Source organism: Toxoplasma gondii, chromosome XII (genome assembly GCF_000006565.2).
Source record: "Toxoplasma gondii ME49 chromosome XII, whole genome shotgun sequence".
Taxonomy (NCBI): Eukaryota; Apicomplexa; class Conoidasida; order Eucoccidiorida; family Sarcocystidae; genus Toxoplasma; species Toxoplasma gondii.
In genome coordinates, this window is record NC_031480.1 from 6,659,504 (window position 1) to 6,676,168 (window position 16,665).

General features: G+C 54.7%; 2 protein-coding genes across 2 annotated transcripts; one reads left to right on the forward strand and one right to left on the reverse strand.

Annotated features, from left to right (window-relative positions):
- Positions 1-159: 159 nt before the first annotated feature.
- TGME49_277500 (26S proteasome regulatory subunit 7, putative) lies at positions 160-7,163 on the forward strand. Its single transcript, XM_002370424.2, has 8 exons — positions 160-1,337; positions 1,728-2,122; positions 2,642-2,723; positions 3,317-3,555; positions 4,128-4,294; positions 4,654-4,799; positions 5,330-5,488; positions 5,766-7,163. The coding sequence occupies exons 1-8, from the start codon at positions 1,191-1,193 to the stop codon at positions 5,859-5,861; spliced, it is 1,431 nt and encodes a 476-aa protein (XP_002370465.1). The 5' UTR covers positions 160-1,190; the 3' UTR covers positions 5,862-7,163.
- TGME49_277490 (hypothetical protein) lies at positions 6,192-16,643 on the reverse strand. The gene is made up of 2 exons (XM_018781767.1): positions 12,594-16,643; positions 6,192-11,610 (listed from the first exon to the last, which is right to left on the reverse strand). The coding sequence occupies exons 1-2, from the start codon at positions 15,102-15,104 to the stop codon at positions 7,303-7,305; spliced, it is 6,819 nt and encodes a 2,272-aa protein (XP_018635169.1). The 5' UTR covers positions 15,105-16,643; the 3' UTR covers positions 6,192-7,302.
- Between the last annotated feature and the right edge of the window lie 22 nt (positions 16,644-16,665).

The following is a 16,665-nucleotide window of genomic DNA, read 5'->3' on the forward strand; positions in this document are numbered from 1 at the left end:
CCCTTGCGATTGCCGTCTTTATCGACAGCGAGGCAAGGGAACATTGCGTTTCCTCTCGATTTTCAAAATCCGTAGGTTCTTGAAGAGTTCCGACACAGCAGCCGGTTCAGAGTTTGCTGCTTCTCCGTCGCTTTTCCTCCCGAGGACTTGTCAGTTTCTCAAGTCCGCGCCTACGTCCCCGGAGGGGAGAAGCTAAGGCAAGAAAAGACAAGAGCGAAAGCCTCCGTTTTCTTCCGCGCGCGCGCGGCGGGCCGTCTTTGCGCGGCGCGAAGGCCGTTTGGACCGCGAGAAAAAAGTCGGTTCGCGTTCCAAACGCCACAGTGGCATTGAGGAGGGACATGGCCTTGGAAAGAGGCACTGTTCACTGGCGACGTACGCGAGAGGAATGTGTGAAGGAAGGCGAGCAAGGAGAGAGAACGCAGAAGGCCGGTTTCTCTTCGCAGGTCAAGTGCTTCGCTTCTCTCGCGTCTTTTCTTGGAGTTGCACGGAAAGAAAGACCCGACAAGACCGTCGCGAAACTCTTTGCCTTTTCGCAGGACGCCACGCTGCACACTCTGGACAGCTGCTCTCACGCCAAGTTTACAGACGCCGCACTGAAGCTTTTTTTCCAACTTTGGGGCGGTTGTTCCTTGTTCTTTCGCGGACGTACACGGACAAGACGCGACTGGTTCGGAATTTGTCTCTTTCGGCCCTCCCTTTTCATGTCTTTCTTCTGTCAGCGTCTCTCCTCAAGTGTTCACCGCACTCCTTTTTTTGCATGCTCCGTCTTCTGCTCTCTGCCTGTGGTGCACCGGAAGCGACTGCTCCGTCGTTTCGTCCTGTCTTCCTGGCCTTCGAACTCTCCGCCGCCGCGCGGTGTCTCTTATCGGCAGACCCACTGACTGCATCCCCGTCTCTCTCCGCTCCTGTTCGCTTACGTCCTCTCTCCTCTCTCCTTTCTGCTTCCTCTCTCTCTCTCTCGTTCTTCCCCTCGGTCGTCTTCTCTCTCTCCGCTGCTGCTGCCTCCGCGCTGCACTGCGTCTGCCGGCTGGAGCGCGCCTGGAGACCAAGCTGAAAGACGCAGGTCGCCTGTCACTCCGGAGTCAGCTCTCCTCGCTAGTGACCGCCAGCTTCTCTTCGGTCTCGGCGAACGGCGCTCTTCGCTTTCTGCCTTCCCTCTCGCCTTCTGCCTTCCCTCTCGCCTTCTGAAAATGGCGAACCACAAGGAGACCGAGCCCCCTCACGCCCCAGAGGCGGCGGAACGACCCAAGGCGAAGAAGGACGCTGCTCACGAGGACGAGGAGCCGAAGAAAACGATTCCCCTCGACGACGCAGATATCAACATTCTCAAGTCCTACGTAAGCAGGATGGGTGCAGCCGCGCGCGTTTGGTTTCTCTGACTCCGTGTACCTCTGTTTTTCCTTCATCCCCGCTCGTTCGTCCCCCGTCTCTCCGCTCCTTCTCTTCTGGCCTTCTCTGTCTTCTTCTTTTCCTCTCCCCGTTTGCTTCCTGCTTCCTCTTCTTTCCTCCTCTCTGTGTCGCACTCGTGCTGTCGACTTCTCTACTCTTCTCACAACCGTCTCCTCAGTTCCTGTTTCGTCGAGCTAAACCTTGGACGCGAGTGCATACTCGGAACGTTCGTCTCCGAAAGGCTGCGTCTTCCAGCGACCCCACACACGTCTCTTCCTCCTCTCTCCTCTCCTCCCGACATTCGCTCTGTGTCTCGCGACTTCCGTCTGCCGGTTCAGGGACTGTCTCCGTACGCCTTCGCGATCAAGCGCCTGGACACAGACATCAAGAGCTTGACTGAAAAGATAACGAAGCTCTGCGGTGTGCGCGAGAGCGACACTGGCCTCTGCCAGCCTTCGCAGTGGGACTTGGCGGCGGACAAGCAGCTGATGCAGGAGCAGCCGCTGCAGGTCGCGCGATGCACGAAGATCATCTATCCCGGCGGTCAGACGCGAGGCGGCGAAAACGGAGAAAACGGCGAGAGCGGTGGCGCAGGAACGACCGCTCCGCCCCCGTTTGGAGGAGACGACGAGGAACCCAAGTACATCATTAACGTCAAACAAATCGCGAAATTCGTCGTCGGACTCGGCGAGAAAGTCGCCGCCATGGACATCGAAGAAGGCATGCGCGTCGGGTGAGAGGAAACCGCGGCCAGACGCAGGTGGAAGAGAGGGAAAGAAGAGAAGCAGAGAGCGTCGTGCGGCTGAGAGACAGGAGAGGAAACGGAGATGGGAGGAGTCCTCGAGTCCACGCAGAAGCGAAAGAAAATGAGAAAGCACCTGGCAGTTCAGACAGGGAGGAACAGCCAAAGAGAAGATGCCTCTGGGGCTTGTAACTGTGACGGAACAGGAGCATGGTAAATTGTCGTCTCCTCCGCACAGAGAGAGACAAGAAAATGCTTCCTGGTCGAGAGAGGAGAGGACGACAAAGAGAGGAGACGCGTGAGAGGAAGCCACACGCTCACGTCGCCTCCCGGCAGACAAAGGACTGCGTCGGTTTGAGGAGAAGAAGAAGAAGAAGAGGGGAAGAAGACAAGACGGCTGCAAGTTTTCCTCCGCTTTTCCGAGAACACAGGGAACGTTCATTCCTGTCAACAGCATGTAGTCATGGAAAGAGAGTTTGCGTTGTTTCTCTGCTTTTCTTCGCTCTGCAGAGTCGACCGCAACAAGTACAAGATTCAGATTCCTCTTCCGCCCAAGATCGACCCCACAGTCACGATGATGACAGTTGAAGAGGTCGGATTTCTCTCGTCCTGTTCATATCCATCTCTCTCTCTTTCTGTATACATCTCTTCATTTCGCTTCCTTGTGTTCTTTTCGTTCCTCTCTCTACCACTCTCCCTGCTGTCTCTCGCCCTGTTCAATCTCTGCTCAGGCGTTCTCACCGTTATCTCGCGTTGTCTTCAGTTTCTCGCTCTTCTACATGCACTGCTTCTGTCTCTTCTGCCTCTTTGTGTCTCCCGTCTCTCTGGCCTACGTATGTTCCTTCTCTCTCGTCAACGTATGTACCTTCTCTCTCGCTGTCTCTTCGGTCTCTGTTTGTGTTGTTCGCTTCCTCATTCGCGTCTGTTTTTCCTCTCCCTGTGTTGGTCCGCCTTCTGTGTGGCGTCTGAGCGCGAGCGTCTCAGGGGTCGAGCCTCGTCGCAGGAGGAGCGGGGAAAGGTGACTCCGCCAAATGCAGAGCTGAGTGACTAGGTGAATGGCCAGCGAAATGAGGAGTCTGAAAAAAAAAGCCTTACTTGTCCCTGAAGCAGATTGTGTCGGATGTTGTTTGTGCGCGCACTGAGGAACAACGCTCGCTTTTTAAGATTTCGTTGAACTTCTCTCAGAAACCCGATGTAACCTACAACGACGTTGGAGGCGCGAAGGAGCAGCTGGAAAAACTGAGAGAAGTTCTTGAACTTCCTCTCCTCCATCCAGAGAGATTTCTCTCTCTTGGCATCGATCCACCCAAAGGAGTGCTCCTCTACGGACCCCCCGGCACAGGGAAAACGCTCACCGCTCGTGCTGTCGCCAATCGAACAGACGCATGCTTCATCTGCGTCATCGGCTCCGAACTCGTACAAAAGTAAAAAACGCGAACCGACATCAATGTACATCGACATATCTTTGGAGGCATATATGTCGTTGTGTCCACACGGTCGTGTCTAGGATGGCCATCTAGCGATAATAACGCTACACGATTCAAATACATGCATATATAATACATGCATACATACAACGTACATGCGTGCATCTGTATATATATCTATATATAAAGACATATAGATATATATATATATATATATATATATATATATTAAGGACTACTCTGTGTCTTAGCCCAGACAAGAGTGGCGACATTTGTGTTTGTGGAGTTCGCGTCTTGCTTGCTCGACGTCGTATATGTGTATGTATTTTGAGAAATGGATCTTTTGAGCAGGAGCTTCTGCAAGGGCGCTGTACACGTCGACTTTCATCCACCCTTTTGTGTAACGCTTTGGATCTGTGTTCTCGAATTTTTGCCGATTCGGTTTTTTACATTTTGATGTCCATCGACGCCTGTTTTTGGCTTTAGGCGTTTCACCGGCTTCTGCGGTTTTCCGAGTCGAACGTTTTTCTGTATTTCTCCGTTTCTGTGTGAGTGCCTGCGATTTTTAGGTATGTCGGCGAGGGCGCGCGAATGGTGCGCGAGTTGTTTCAGATGGCGCGCAGCAGACGTGCATGCATTTTATTCATCGACGAAGTGGACGCGATCGGCGGGAGTCGAGGCGGAGAGGGAGAAGGCAACGCCCACGGAGACCACGAGGTCCAGAGGACCATGCTCGGTAAGAAAGCTCCTGGCAAGGAGCCAGCAGAACACAGGCAGCGAAACAGAGGAAAGAACAAGCGAAAGCCATGGACCAAGAGGCGAGCTCAGACGGAAAAAAGGCGAGAGCAAAGTGGAGAAGAGACAGAAAATGCACTGTAACTTGTTCCGCGGGTGGAGTTTTTTATCTCGCCTGGGTCGCTGCGAGCACACTGGGAGAAGTCGTGAGAGAAAGAGAGAGCCTTTCCTCTTGGTGTTTCCGAAGATGCACATCCGCCGTTCGCATGCCACAGAGCAAGGGGCGACGCGACGCAGCTCTGTCGACCGTGGGCGACGTCGGAGCTGAAGACGAGAATGCATGGCAGTCTGTGTCTTCAGAAATCGTCAATCAACTGGACGGCTTCGAGGCTCGCGGAAACATCAAAGTCCTCATGGCCACCAACCGTCCAGACACTCTGGACCCTGCGCTGCTTCGTCCCGGTCGTCTCGACAGAAAAGTCGAGTTCGGCCTTCCGGACCTCGAAGTGAGTTCTGCGACTTTGTGCGTTGCTCGTAAATGTGATGAGCACGACAACGTAAAAGGTAAAGCCACTGTACGTTCGAACTTCACACTGGATTCGTTTGGCCTTTTGCTCTTCTCTGGAACAGCGCTGCATCGACGCACACCGGTGTTTGAAATCTGGTGGAAGTTGCATGCGTGGAGACGTCAAACTGGCGACTCTTCTCCACGGGATGCGGTCTTCTGTTCCGGGGACCGGGAGCGGGGTGTCCGGATGGTTTTTTCCTCGACTTTTGTTCTCCACGGGGGTGTGCGGCTCGGTCTCTCATCTGCAATGTCGCGGGAGAGACTGGCAGGCGCCCACCGCCTTGCTGGTGGCTCTCGCGTGAGAACAACGTTGCCCGACTGCGGCTCGGTTCTTACCTTCTGTCTCGGCTGCCGTCGATCTGAAAAGTGTATCTGCCATTTCTGTTTCCCCATCTCGCCTCCACATGCGCTTCGTGGACGGGGCTTGAGACACTGAAGACGAAACGCATGCACTGTTTCTCTTTGCAGGGACGAACACACATCTTCAAGATCCACGCAAAGACTCTCAGCGTCGACCGCAACATACGCTACGAACTCCTCGCCCGGCTCTGCCCCAACAGCACAGGCGCTGACATTCGTTCCGTCTGTACAGAGGCAGGCATCTTGGCTATTCGCGCAAGAAAAAAGGTAATACCAGCTTATTCGTGATCCGAACTTTCATCTAATATATGCTCGCCGGTTTTCTCTTTTCTCCCCCTTCATGTTCTCTCTTTTCTCCCCCTTCATGTTCTCTCTTGTCTTCTTGTTCTCTCTCTTTTCGACTTTTTGTTCTCTCTCTCTCCCGGTTCTGCCTCCTGTTTGGGCGGAGTTCTGGGTGGTGTTTGAGAGCCTTTGGGGCCTCTTCATGTTCTGCTCGGAGACCGCAGACGGAGCCTTTCTGTTTCTCTGAGTTGATTTTGCGCAGAGCATCAGCGAGAAGAACTTCATCGACGCAATCAACCGAGTCATCAAAGGCTACAAGAAATTCAGTGCGACTGCCAAGTACATGGTGTACAACTGAGGCTCTTGTCTCCTCCGTCTCCCCTGCTCGGTGCTCTTTGGGGCCGTGTCTGTTTTCGCGGCTAGGCGGCAGGAGGCAGATTTTCCTACGCGTCCGGAGATCACTGTCTGTTTCCAAACGCGCTGGTGTTCAGTCGCGCCAACGTCCCCTCCAGCTCTCTTCTCTTTTGTACCACTCCGCATCGGGAAAAGCACGGACCTCTCTTTCCGTATGCTCGACGCAAGCGCATCTATACATTCATACTTCCGTACATGCAGGTGGATACACATAAATATAGATGTGCACGTGCATGTATGTATATATATATATATATGTATATATATGTATATATATGTATATATATATATATCTATGTATATGTATATATATCTGAATGTATGTATGTGAATATGTGGTTCTGGGTGTATGTATACGCATGTGTAGAGATGGGTGGCTCCCTTGGTCTGGTGACCGATTTGGAATAGAACAAGTGTGGGGAGAAGGAAGATTCATCGCACTGTCAGTTGTCTCCAGTCGACTGCGGGGACATGCAGGAAGCAGGAACAACTTTCTCGGCAGAAGAACCTGAGTTTCTTCTCCGTGTCAGCTGGGGGGTTCGCCTGTTTCAGCTTGCTGGGCTTTTGCCTTGAAAGAGACTGTCGAGAACTCGAAGGAGAGCGAACTTTTTGAGGAAGTGAACAGACATCTGAGTCGGTCCGTAAAACTCACAACATGTCCTGCGCTGCCTGTCCTCTCTCTCCTGGGGAGTGACAAACGTCCGGGGAAGCACGTTGTAGCTTCATCAAAAGAAAACAGAGACAGACACTCGGCTGCATGCGCGGCTGTCCCTCGTTCTCTCTGTCAGTTCTCAGTGTAACTCTGCATTTCTCTCGCTCTCACTTTCTCGCGTTCCCCTCTCTTCCGCTTCTCTCGTTCTCTCCTCCCTCCCTCGTTCTATCCCTCTCTCGTTTTCTGCATCTCCCTTTCTCCTTTCCTCCGTATTTCTCCTTGTTCTCTCCCTTCTGCTCTCTCTCGCTCTCCTCGGTGGACTGTTTCTGCACTTTCCCTCGGTCCAGAAGGTCTCCAGCCTGTGCAGCGGTCGCGACAGGCCGACCTCCCTTCGGCTGCCTGCAGCGACGCAGGTTGAAGAGGACGCAGTCGAGAGGAGGAACAGCGGGGATTCACACAAGCAGGCACAAGCGAGAAACAGCAGCAGCCTGTAGAAGCAACACGATGAAGAGAGCCAGAAAAAGGCGGAACGGCAAGAACCAGCGCCTGCTTAACCTTACACACACTCGCAGCCTCGCAACTTCTCCTTGGCTCCCGTAGAACGGGGTGTGCCTCTCCCTTTCTTCTCTCCCTTTCCTTCGTTTCTCTCGTCTCTGTTTTTGTCTTCTCTCTTTCTTCTCTGCTGCTCTCTGCGTTCCGCGTTTCTCTCTTTTCATTCCTCGGTGTTCCAACTTCATCTTCTCTGGAGGACCAGAATGTCCAGGACATACGGTCCAGCTGGGGTTTCCTGAGCGATCCAGCATGTGTCTCTGCCTTTTCGACTTGCAAGTCCTTCGTGTCTCCCTTCTTTGTTTCCTCTATCTTCTCTTTTGTCTGCTTCTCTTCGCTTCCTTCCCTCTCTTCCCTCTTCCCCTCTACTCTTTGTTTTTCCTCTCTCCTCGGTGACTCTCGCTCTCGCCTGGTGGGCGTCTTCTGGACTGTCGCCTCGAGCTGAAGAGAGCACCGCCGGTCTCTGTCGGCTCCTCGGGAGTCTCTCCTGCTCTCTTTTTTCGTCTGCGTCGTCCGTCGGACTCCCCCCGTTGTGTCCGCCTCGCTGACAGTCTCGCTCCCGCTCCGCTTCTTTCCAGGTCGACTCGAGAAGCTGCAAAGCAGGCTGCAGAGCAGAGAGAACTTGCCTGTGGAAACCAGAGACGCGTGGGGTCGAGTCCCCAAACGGTCCTTGGTGGTGAGAGAGGAGGGCCGTCGCCGCCTCTTCTGCGAGGGCGAAGCGCCGATACAAGTTGCCTGGTTCTCCAGTCTCTTCTCTTTCTTCAAATTTGGTGAAGCAGACTCCTCGCGCCTCTTCACCCGCAAACGCAGTGTCGTCGACCGCCTTCTCGGTTCCCACCCGTGAACTCAGAGGTTCCTGCACTTCTTCGCCGGCTTCTCTCAACCCCCCGGCTTGCGCTCTCGTCTGCCCCAAGGCTGTCTCTGCTTCCCCGATGTTCCTTCCACAGCACTGCGCTCTCGCGTTCCTTCCATTGCCATCTCGTTCTCCCCCTTCTTCGCTATCAACGCGTTCCTCTCTCGCGTCTTTTACGGCTGTCGTTCGACAGGCTCTTGGGCGCTGCAGCTTCTCCCACAGGCGCATCTGGTCTCGACGCGTCAGTTTTTCCTTCACCCGGGTGTCTCGGGCTTCCTCTTGTCTCTGTCGCTCTTGCGTTTGCCTTCGTTCCTTCTCTCTCCACTCTTCTCTGAGCAGCGGCGAAGCCTCTTTCAGTGCCTGAAGGAAGATCGCGTCCTCTCGAGTCACGCGTTTGCTGTCTCCTTCTGACCGCAGTCTCTGTCGCAGGCGCCCCTCCTCGTCGGGGTGCACAAGCAACGTCTGCTGCAGCAGCGCCTGGAGATTTAGCACGCTTCCTCGCGCTCTCTCCTCATCCAAAGTCTTTGGTCTCCCAATCGACGGCGCGCTCTCTTCCTTGAAGCGATCAACTGGAGCATTCAGCCGCTTCGTTCCGAACCCACCCCCAGTGTCTCGCCACAAGAGACCGGAAGTCGCCAGCACCGTCAACAAGTACACCTTTCTCACGTCGTCGAGTGAAAGAGACGAAAGCGCGCTCGCCACAACATTCTGTCCAGCAGAAGCAGCGAACGCGGAACAAGAAGAGGAAGAGAACGAAGACGAAGAAAGGCCAGATGAAGCATCTGTTGGTGTGCGGGAAGCTGGAAGACGCGACGACAAAGACCCAGGTACAACGTAGCTTCCCAAGTGTCTCCTGCTCTTCGCTGAAACGCGAGGGAGCTCACAAGAGGAAGCGGAAAGTGGCGCCGCGCTCAGGTGTACATACACCAGTAACGAGAGGAGCGTCTGACGACAGAGACGCGCCGCGGTCGACAGGCGAACATCTGCGATGTCTGCCTCTTGGGAACGGATTGTGGCTGCGTTTTCTCTGTCGGCGAATTCGCTCCAAAGGGCAGGGCTCCAGGAAGAACTCTCTCGGCGGACCGGGTCTCCATCCTCATCCCCAGCTCTCTCGCACCTCGCCCAGTCGACCCCACGCGAGACACTCGCCTCCACGGCGGGATCCGCAGACGCCCAGCGAGGCTCCAAACGCAGCGGCAGTTGACTCGGCACGCCTTGCACCAAGGGCGAAACGAGGTATTTCTGAAGCGAAGAAGAAGGAGAAGAAAAAGGAGAACAAGAAGAAGAAGAAGAAGGAGGCGAAGGAGAACAAGAAGGAGAACAAGAAGAAGAAAAAGGAGAACAAGAAGAAGAAGAAGAAGGAGGCGAAGGAGAACAAGAAGGAGAACAAGAAGAAGAAGAAGGAGAACAAGAAGAAGAAGAAGAAGGAGAACAAGAAGAAGAAGAAGGAGAACAAGGAGAAGAAGAAGGAGAAGGAGAAGACTTCTGCTCGAAGAGCAAGAGAGACCTGAGGAGAGACAAGTGGGGAGCAGAAGACAACCGTGTCAGGAAGGAAGAAGAAACAGGCGAAGCGACAGAGGGCATCTCAGACCAGTCCAAAGACGAAGAAGGAGAAGGTGAAGAAGACAGCGAAGAAGTCGACGAGGGGGGCCAACGATGAAGTTCGGAGGTAGAGGCATTCCCGCGTGAAGCACTGACCCAGTCTTTCGAAGCCGCTGAAGAGGAATCAGAGGCTTGTGAGGACTGCCACTGAGTGTCTCTACAGTCCGACGATAACTGGTGGTGGAGAAGAGCGTAGTTGAGCAGCGGGTGCAGACTGGGTGCTGCTGTGCGTCTCCAAAGTCTCAGCATCCGCTCTAGCAAAACCGCCCAAGACAACAGAACTGTCTCTTCAGTCTCCCGCGGCCACCGTCGTCCGGCCGGCGCTCTGTGCAGAAACCCAAGGTCTCTGCCCACGTTTTCCTCAGATGCAGCAGGCGCCGAAGACTCAGTCGAACGCGACGAAGAAGGAGAAGAGCCTTGACAGAGAGACAACGGTAGGGAAGATGAGCAAGGAGACCACCGCGGCGCACAAGCCGAAGACAAGTTGTGATCTGCGCAATCGAGAGTTGTCCTTCGCGTTCGACCGGAGAGGAACGACAAGGGCGGAGAGTGGAGAAGGACAGCTAAAGAGAACGAAGGCAACTGCGAGAGAGGCATCGCCTTCAAAAAGTTGCGTGTCTCTTCTTTCTTCTCCCTTTCTTCTCGTTCGAGTCGCCCAGCAGAGTGGTCGGTTTCGGCCGCGGCGTATCTCGTCCGGTGCCCTATCTGGGGCTCGAGGTTCACCTGCGTTTTCTCTGTCTCCCGCGCTCCCCTCTCAGGGGCGACGGCGCCGATTCCATCGAGACCTGTGCTCGGTGAAGTTGCCTCTGCCTTGTCAGCGGAACTCAAGTCACCCTGTCTCCTGGGGAAACCCCCACAGAGGGCCGCGAGGGCCTCGGCGCCTGCGAGGGGAGTCAGACGCAGAAGCGACGTCCCTAAGTCGCCTGTCTCAACAGGGCTGAGAAGACGCGAAAGGGTGGCAATCAGAGACAAGGACGACGCAGGTCCCAAAGAAGAAGATCCGGAAACGGTAGGCCGAGAGGCCACAGCGGAGGAGACGAGAAGCTGCGCAACCTGCGTCTGCCATTGAGGAGAGGGAGGCGGGACTTCGCTGTGTCCGGCCATGTGAAGAAAAGTCAAAAGTTGGTGCGGAGTGCACTTGTCGTAAAATCGAATTTTCTTTCTCTCTTTGGCTTCCGCGACTTGGAAAGGCGGTCCATCTGCTCCTGCAGGACACAGGCCAGGAGGCGGCGTATCCTCCAGCGTCGGGGAATCAAAGGCAGACGAGGAGGAGGAAGAAGACGTGGAAGTTGTGAAGGGAGAAGGAGAGACTTGTGGCAACAGGGAGACGCTTGGAGACGTCGAGCGGGGCCGCGTTGAGGGGGTCCTCTGCGCAGAAGGCTTTTGCGCGCTTGACAGCGACTGCGAGTGCAGGTGGACTGTGGTGCGTCTGATGGGTCGGCGTCTGCTTTTCCCTGCTGCGTTTCTCTTTCTTTTCTTCTCCCAGTCTCGCTGCCTAAGAGCCGCAGGCGTTAGCGCCTCCGCGTCGTACGAAGTCCATAGATAGTCTAGGAGGTCATCGTGGTAGAAGCGCAGTCTTCTGAACTGAAAGAGAAGGTCCGCTATTTGACCTGTCCTCCACGTGTCTAGCCAGACCACTGTGTTCTCTTCTTTCTCGCTGTCTTCGCTTTCTTCCGTCTCTCGACCTCCATGGCTCGCTTCGCGCTTCTCGTCTTCTGCCGCCCTCGCTGTCGCAGACGCACGAGCAGCACACGAAGAAGAAGAAGATCGAGACGAGACAGAAGAGGAGGCAGATGAGCAAGGAGAGAGAAGAAACAGACAGAGGCTGCTGAAGAATGGTTCGTGGCAAACATCTGCGTCTGCAAAGGCCTGGACTGCGCGGATGGCCAACTCAGGCCCCGCCTCCATCTTGCCGAGATGCTCAAGAGAAAACGCTGCAGGAGGCAGTCCGGCGCTTCCAGAGAGAGCCGACGAAGAGACGCCGCCACAGAGTTCCTCAATTCGGTACTCCAGTTCGTCTCCAATGGCCTTGAAGGTCTAAGGGGACATCAGATAAACCAAGGAGACAAAGTGGATACCGAAAAAGATACCAGTTTAGGGGCATTTCATTTCTTCCTCCATTTCGTTACACTTACATATATATATACTCATATATATATATATATATACATATATATACGCATGTGTGTTCGGCTGTATATGTCGTCGGTGTTTAGTAGCTAGTGACCTCTGCCTATCTACTGAGAAAGAGGGTGGCCGGTTGTTTTTGCGGCTACAGCAGCATCTGTGGCATCTCCCTGTGTATTTCTGTCCGCTTCTCTCAACTTCATGATCTCTCTAAATGTAACCCAATGTGTCTCCGGGCTGCTGTCTCCCTCGCCTGTCTCTCCCACTCGGTATCTCGCTAGGTGTCTTTCTCTCGACTTCCCCAGTGGAGTCTCTTCTTCTTTGTGCCTCTGGATCTCCCCTGGGTCTCCTTCTCTGCCGGTGCTTCCGTGAACTCTCTCCCCCTTGGCGTCTCTTCCGCCGTCCCCCTCGTGGCGTCTGCCCAGGCAGCGTCACGCCGCCCCCTCATTCTCTCCATCGTCGTCGTTCCTTTCATATCAGAGGGATTCGATCTGTGTCGTCTGCACTTGCAGCGAGGTGAATTTTCTAACCAGACGCGAAAATGCTTGGGTTTCAAGCCCAGGCGGAGAGAACGTTGGTCCACATAGGCTGCGTCCCCGGAGCGCTGGGGGTCATGGTGTATCGTCGTATTGCGCCTGAGTTTTCTAGTTTACTTTTATGTGGAGATAAAGGGAACTGCAGCAGTGGGGTGGGCCGTGGGTGTGTGCGTCAGCGTGTGAGTGGAAGATTTTTTGGGAGATCGAGGTGAAAAGGGATTCGCTGAACGCCCCCAGAAAGCAGGTTGCGCCTGAGAAAGCGAAAACGTTGACTGGATGCGTCTGAACCGCAGGCGCCTTGTCGCGTCACCTTTCTCTACACTTCCGTCTCTGTGTCTCCCTGCGTCTCGTGCTCACCAGAACTCCCTGACTGTCTCGGCCTCCACCGAGAATCGATGCGTGTGGGGCTAAGAGGAAGGCCGCTTGGACCAGCTCAGCGGCAGACAGGCTCGCGCCACCTTGCTGAGTCAGTTTCACTTGAAGCAGAAGCAGAAAGTCTGCAGGCGGAGGCAGTCGCGCCCACGGGGGAAGGAGCGACGGCGCTGACCGAGGCCGATAAAAGTCTCGACTGGGACGCTCCAAAGCGAGCGAGACAGAACTCGACAGAGACGCGCAGCCAGATGGCGAAGAGGAAGAACAAGACCACGAAGGGGAGTCAGAGGGAGGAGAGAAGGCAGCGAGAAGCAAGACGAGCTGCGAGAGAGACGGACCTGCCGACGGGTTGCGAAGCACCGGATTCGAGTGTAGAGACAGCTGGGGAGAGAGAGAAGCAGAGAGAAGCGACGCGCAAGAAGAGAGAGAAGACGAAGAAGGCGCAACGGGAGAGAGCGCAGAGCGCACTACGGTGTAGACGGTGTGGCGGGCAAGCAACAGAAACGCGACCCACGACGCCGTCACGCGGCAGTCCGTCTGCGATGCAAGGTGTATGTACACCTGAACGAGGTGTCGGAGCTCGTGGACCGAGAGCGCGGGAAGGCGGTCGTTGTGTCTGTCGCATCCCGATTTGCTTCGAGAAGCAAGAGTCGAGGCAAGTTGATATCGCATTAGAATGTGAGCCGCCACAAAGTGCAGAGTCGCCTCGTGCATGCGTCTGCGCGCCTCTGTCTGCGTGCTGTCTGCCGCACAAGGTCCGTTATCCTCGGAGCGTTTGTCGCAGTAAGGATCTCTTGAGGCTCGCGCTTCACCCGAGTGGAGGTCAGATGGAAGCTGCGTGGTTTTCTCCTGCTTTTCACACGAAAACGTCGAGGCAGCAGCGGTGGCAGACGAGGCAGAGGGCGAAGCAGCAGAAGCGACGGAAGGAGGTAGAGGAAGAGGAGACGAACGCGAACAAGCGGAAGACGAAACGGGCGCGACAGCAGAGGAGGAAGAGGAAGAAGAGAAAGGAGGCGAGTGAGACACTGAAGGAGGCGTTTGGTTGCCGAGAAGACAGAAGAGGCGCAAGGCTGTCCTGAGATCGAAGCGTTGCATCGACCACTGAGGCGCCTGAAAAGGCGACGCATGCGGCGACAAAGACAACGGAAACGAGACCTGACGAGGCAGCACAGACGAAGGAGCCGGCAGCAAGTGAAAATGCGAGAGACAGTTGCTGGACGAAAGAGGAGCAGGAGAGGAAGGGAGAGAAAGAATAGGGGGGACGTCCTGGTTGAGATACAGGTCTTGGAAGAACGCCTCGTTCTCCGCGTGCGGAAGAGGCGGCAAATGCGCGCGAATGCATGCACTGACGGCACTCCAAAACGTCCACGAGCGACAACCTGCTCGAGTCCGCTTTTCACAGACAGACAGAAGAGCGGCGGGGGCTGGCGCTCCCCTCCGGAGAGGCGCACCGGTCGAAGAGACAGCAGAGGAAGGGTGAACCGCTGGGGACGGGAAGCGAGAAGGAGGCAGCAAAGAAGTATCCGAAGAAAGCGAAGACGACTCCGCACCAGACAGGAAGGTAGAAGAAGAAGCGTATGCAGACAGCCACGGGGGTAGTGAGTCGGGCGGAGAGGGAGGCGATCCTGTGGCCACAGGCTTGCAGAACGAACAGGTGCAGTCTTGTTCGATTTCGACTTTGTGTGATTCCGCATGAGAAAACGTTGGGGGTGACTCACGTCCTTCATGAGGAGCGTGAGAGGCAGAGGAACCGGTGGACTCGGAGGAAGAACCAGGAAAGCAGACGGCTGGACTCCAGGCTGAGGGATGCGTCTCTCGGTGCCCTTCGTCGCTCTCTGTGTTCGCCTCGGCGCCGCGCCTCTGAAGAACTGCATGCGAAGAAAGGGTCCGCCGTGAGAGAGGGAGAGCAGCTGGAGGGCAGCCACTTAGCCCTCGCTGTCCGTCCCAGCGCAGTCCCCTGGATAAGCCAAGTTCGCCAGGCGAAACAAGGATATCTTCACAGAGAGCTCCTCTAATTGGCACTGAGAAAGCATTGCAAAGAGGAGAAAAAGATGGAGAGAACGAAGAAGACGAGGGACAAGATGGAGGCGAAAGGTGATGGAATTCAGAGTGTCGCTTTCTGGACTGCCTGTCAGTAGGTTGGATTAGAAGAGCAGAGCGTTTGTTACAGCACGACTCAAGAGCATTCTCATGCGCTGCATGTCGACTGCACGAGGGCAAGGGCGCTGCATGTCCCTCTCTCTGTGTAGCCGCGATGTCTCTGGGTTCCACCGAGAAATCGCATGGCTGGCCTGTCACATTTTTGCATGCAAAATCCCCTCGAAGCGGAGAGAAGCGTGAGGAAGGATGTAGGAGAGGAGTGCAGCTTTCAAATGTACCTTTGCATTCACTCAGGTTTCTGTGGCTGACTGATACGCATGCAACAAGAGAACGTGCCTGTGGACGAGGCAGCGGCCTCAGGCCCTCTGCCGGGACTCTTCGCGCCAGTCGGACCATCGTAAGCTGGTTTCCTCTTCAGCTTCCTCTCCAGCTTATCCTTCACTTTCATGTCGTTTTCAAGAGGAAGAACCTTCCACGCATAACACATGACAGCCCTCTGTTAAGGGATGAGTCAATGACAACAACATCATTTCCCTCCTGTTTCTCTTCAGGAGTTCTGGACATTGAGCTGCAGAGAGACAGAGAAAGCCTCGATGTCGTCTCTTCGGGGCTTCGAAAGAGACTCTGGTGCACGGCCTTAGCGCGAAAAATGGGCTGCTGCAAATTGACGCAAACTGGACGGGGAGTGGTCTGCGACGGAGAAAAAGCGAACAAAGAAGGCGAGGTTGCAACACCAAAGCGGCTGAAAACGCGTTCCTTCTTGAGTCGCTGCAGATGCAGATTTTGCGTGTCTGTTCTTTGCATGCGCACACTGGCACCAAACGCCTACTGGCGTTCGTCGCCGACGGTTTTAGTCCATGAATCAGAGGGAAAAAATGACACGAGCAAAGCAAAGAGTCAGTCTGACGATACGCAAGTTAGATGCAGAAAGAGAGAGCGCAAAAAAGTTGCGTGCCATATAGTCGTTTCGTAGGCTACGGGAGATTCGCGCCGCTCTCTGGCCGACGGCCTTCCCCAGGACACCAGTCGTTTACCTCTGTACCGAAGGCAGGACACATCCAGGTCAATCTTTCGCAGCGGCAGCAACTGTGGAAAATTCATTTTTATACCACATCACTGAACCACAAAATACGCCACAGGACATTGTTTCTAACATTGAGAAGTCTATTTTGATGTGCTACACCGTGTGCGTGCGACAATAAAGTCAGCAGGGTGAGCAGCCGCTGTTGACGATTCTGAACTATTTTTAATTCACGATGAAAATACTATGAAAAATAGTATGTAGACGTTTTGCTGTAAATGAAGAAATATGCAGAGAAACTAGTATCACATGTCGCTGCAAGCCGCCACTAGATCGTCCACAAACCGGTTCCGCTCAGTTGGCTTTCGTACCATCCGGGCAAGCGCACACAACGGGTCTAGACCGCAGCCTCCTGACTTCACAAATCTCGAAGTAAGCAGGCTCACTCCTAATTTTCCTCAAGAACCATAAGCATCTACCGCCGAGCTGCAACAGTGAGCTCGCCTGTATTCCTCAACCCGCCCTACGACGTCACCCCCGCGACCGCGGAAATCTGGGTTTTGGATCACGAATCAGTTGACCTGTCCTCCGCTCTAGAGTCCACTGCATTGAACCGGGAACATTTTTATCGGTTCTACAAGTTTGGAATACGCATGTGTCTGTTCCCACACCAAGTAACTGCGTCCGTCTGGTCTGTTTCAATTATGTAACTTGGCAACGTTGTCGCGATGGCCCTCGCCCGTAATCTGCTCGGATATCACACTGACCATGCCACTTCACTTATTTGAGCACATGAAACGGTCGGTGGATGAGCAGTTCAGGACAAACATGCTTGTCGCTGTCTCAGTCTCTCCAGTTGTTCGGTGTTCTAGGGTGAGTGACGCTGCAGCCAAGCCAGCCGTAACTCGCGTCTCAAAGGGCTCCGGGGCCAGAGTT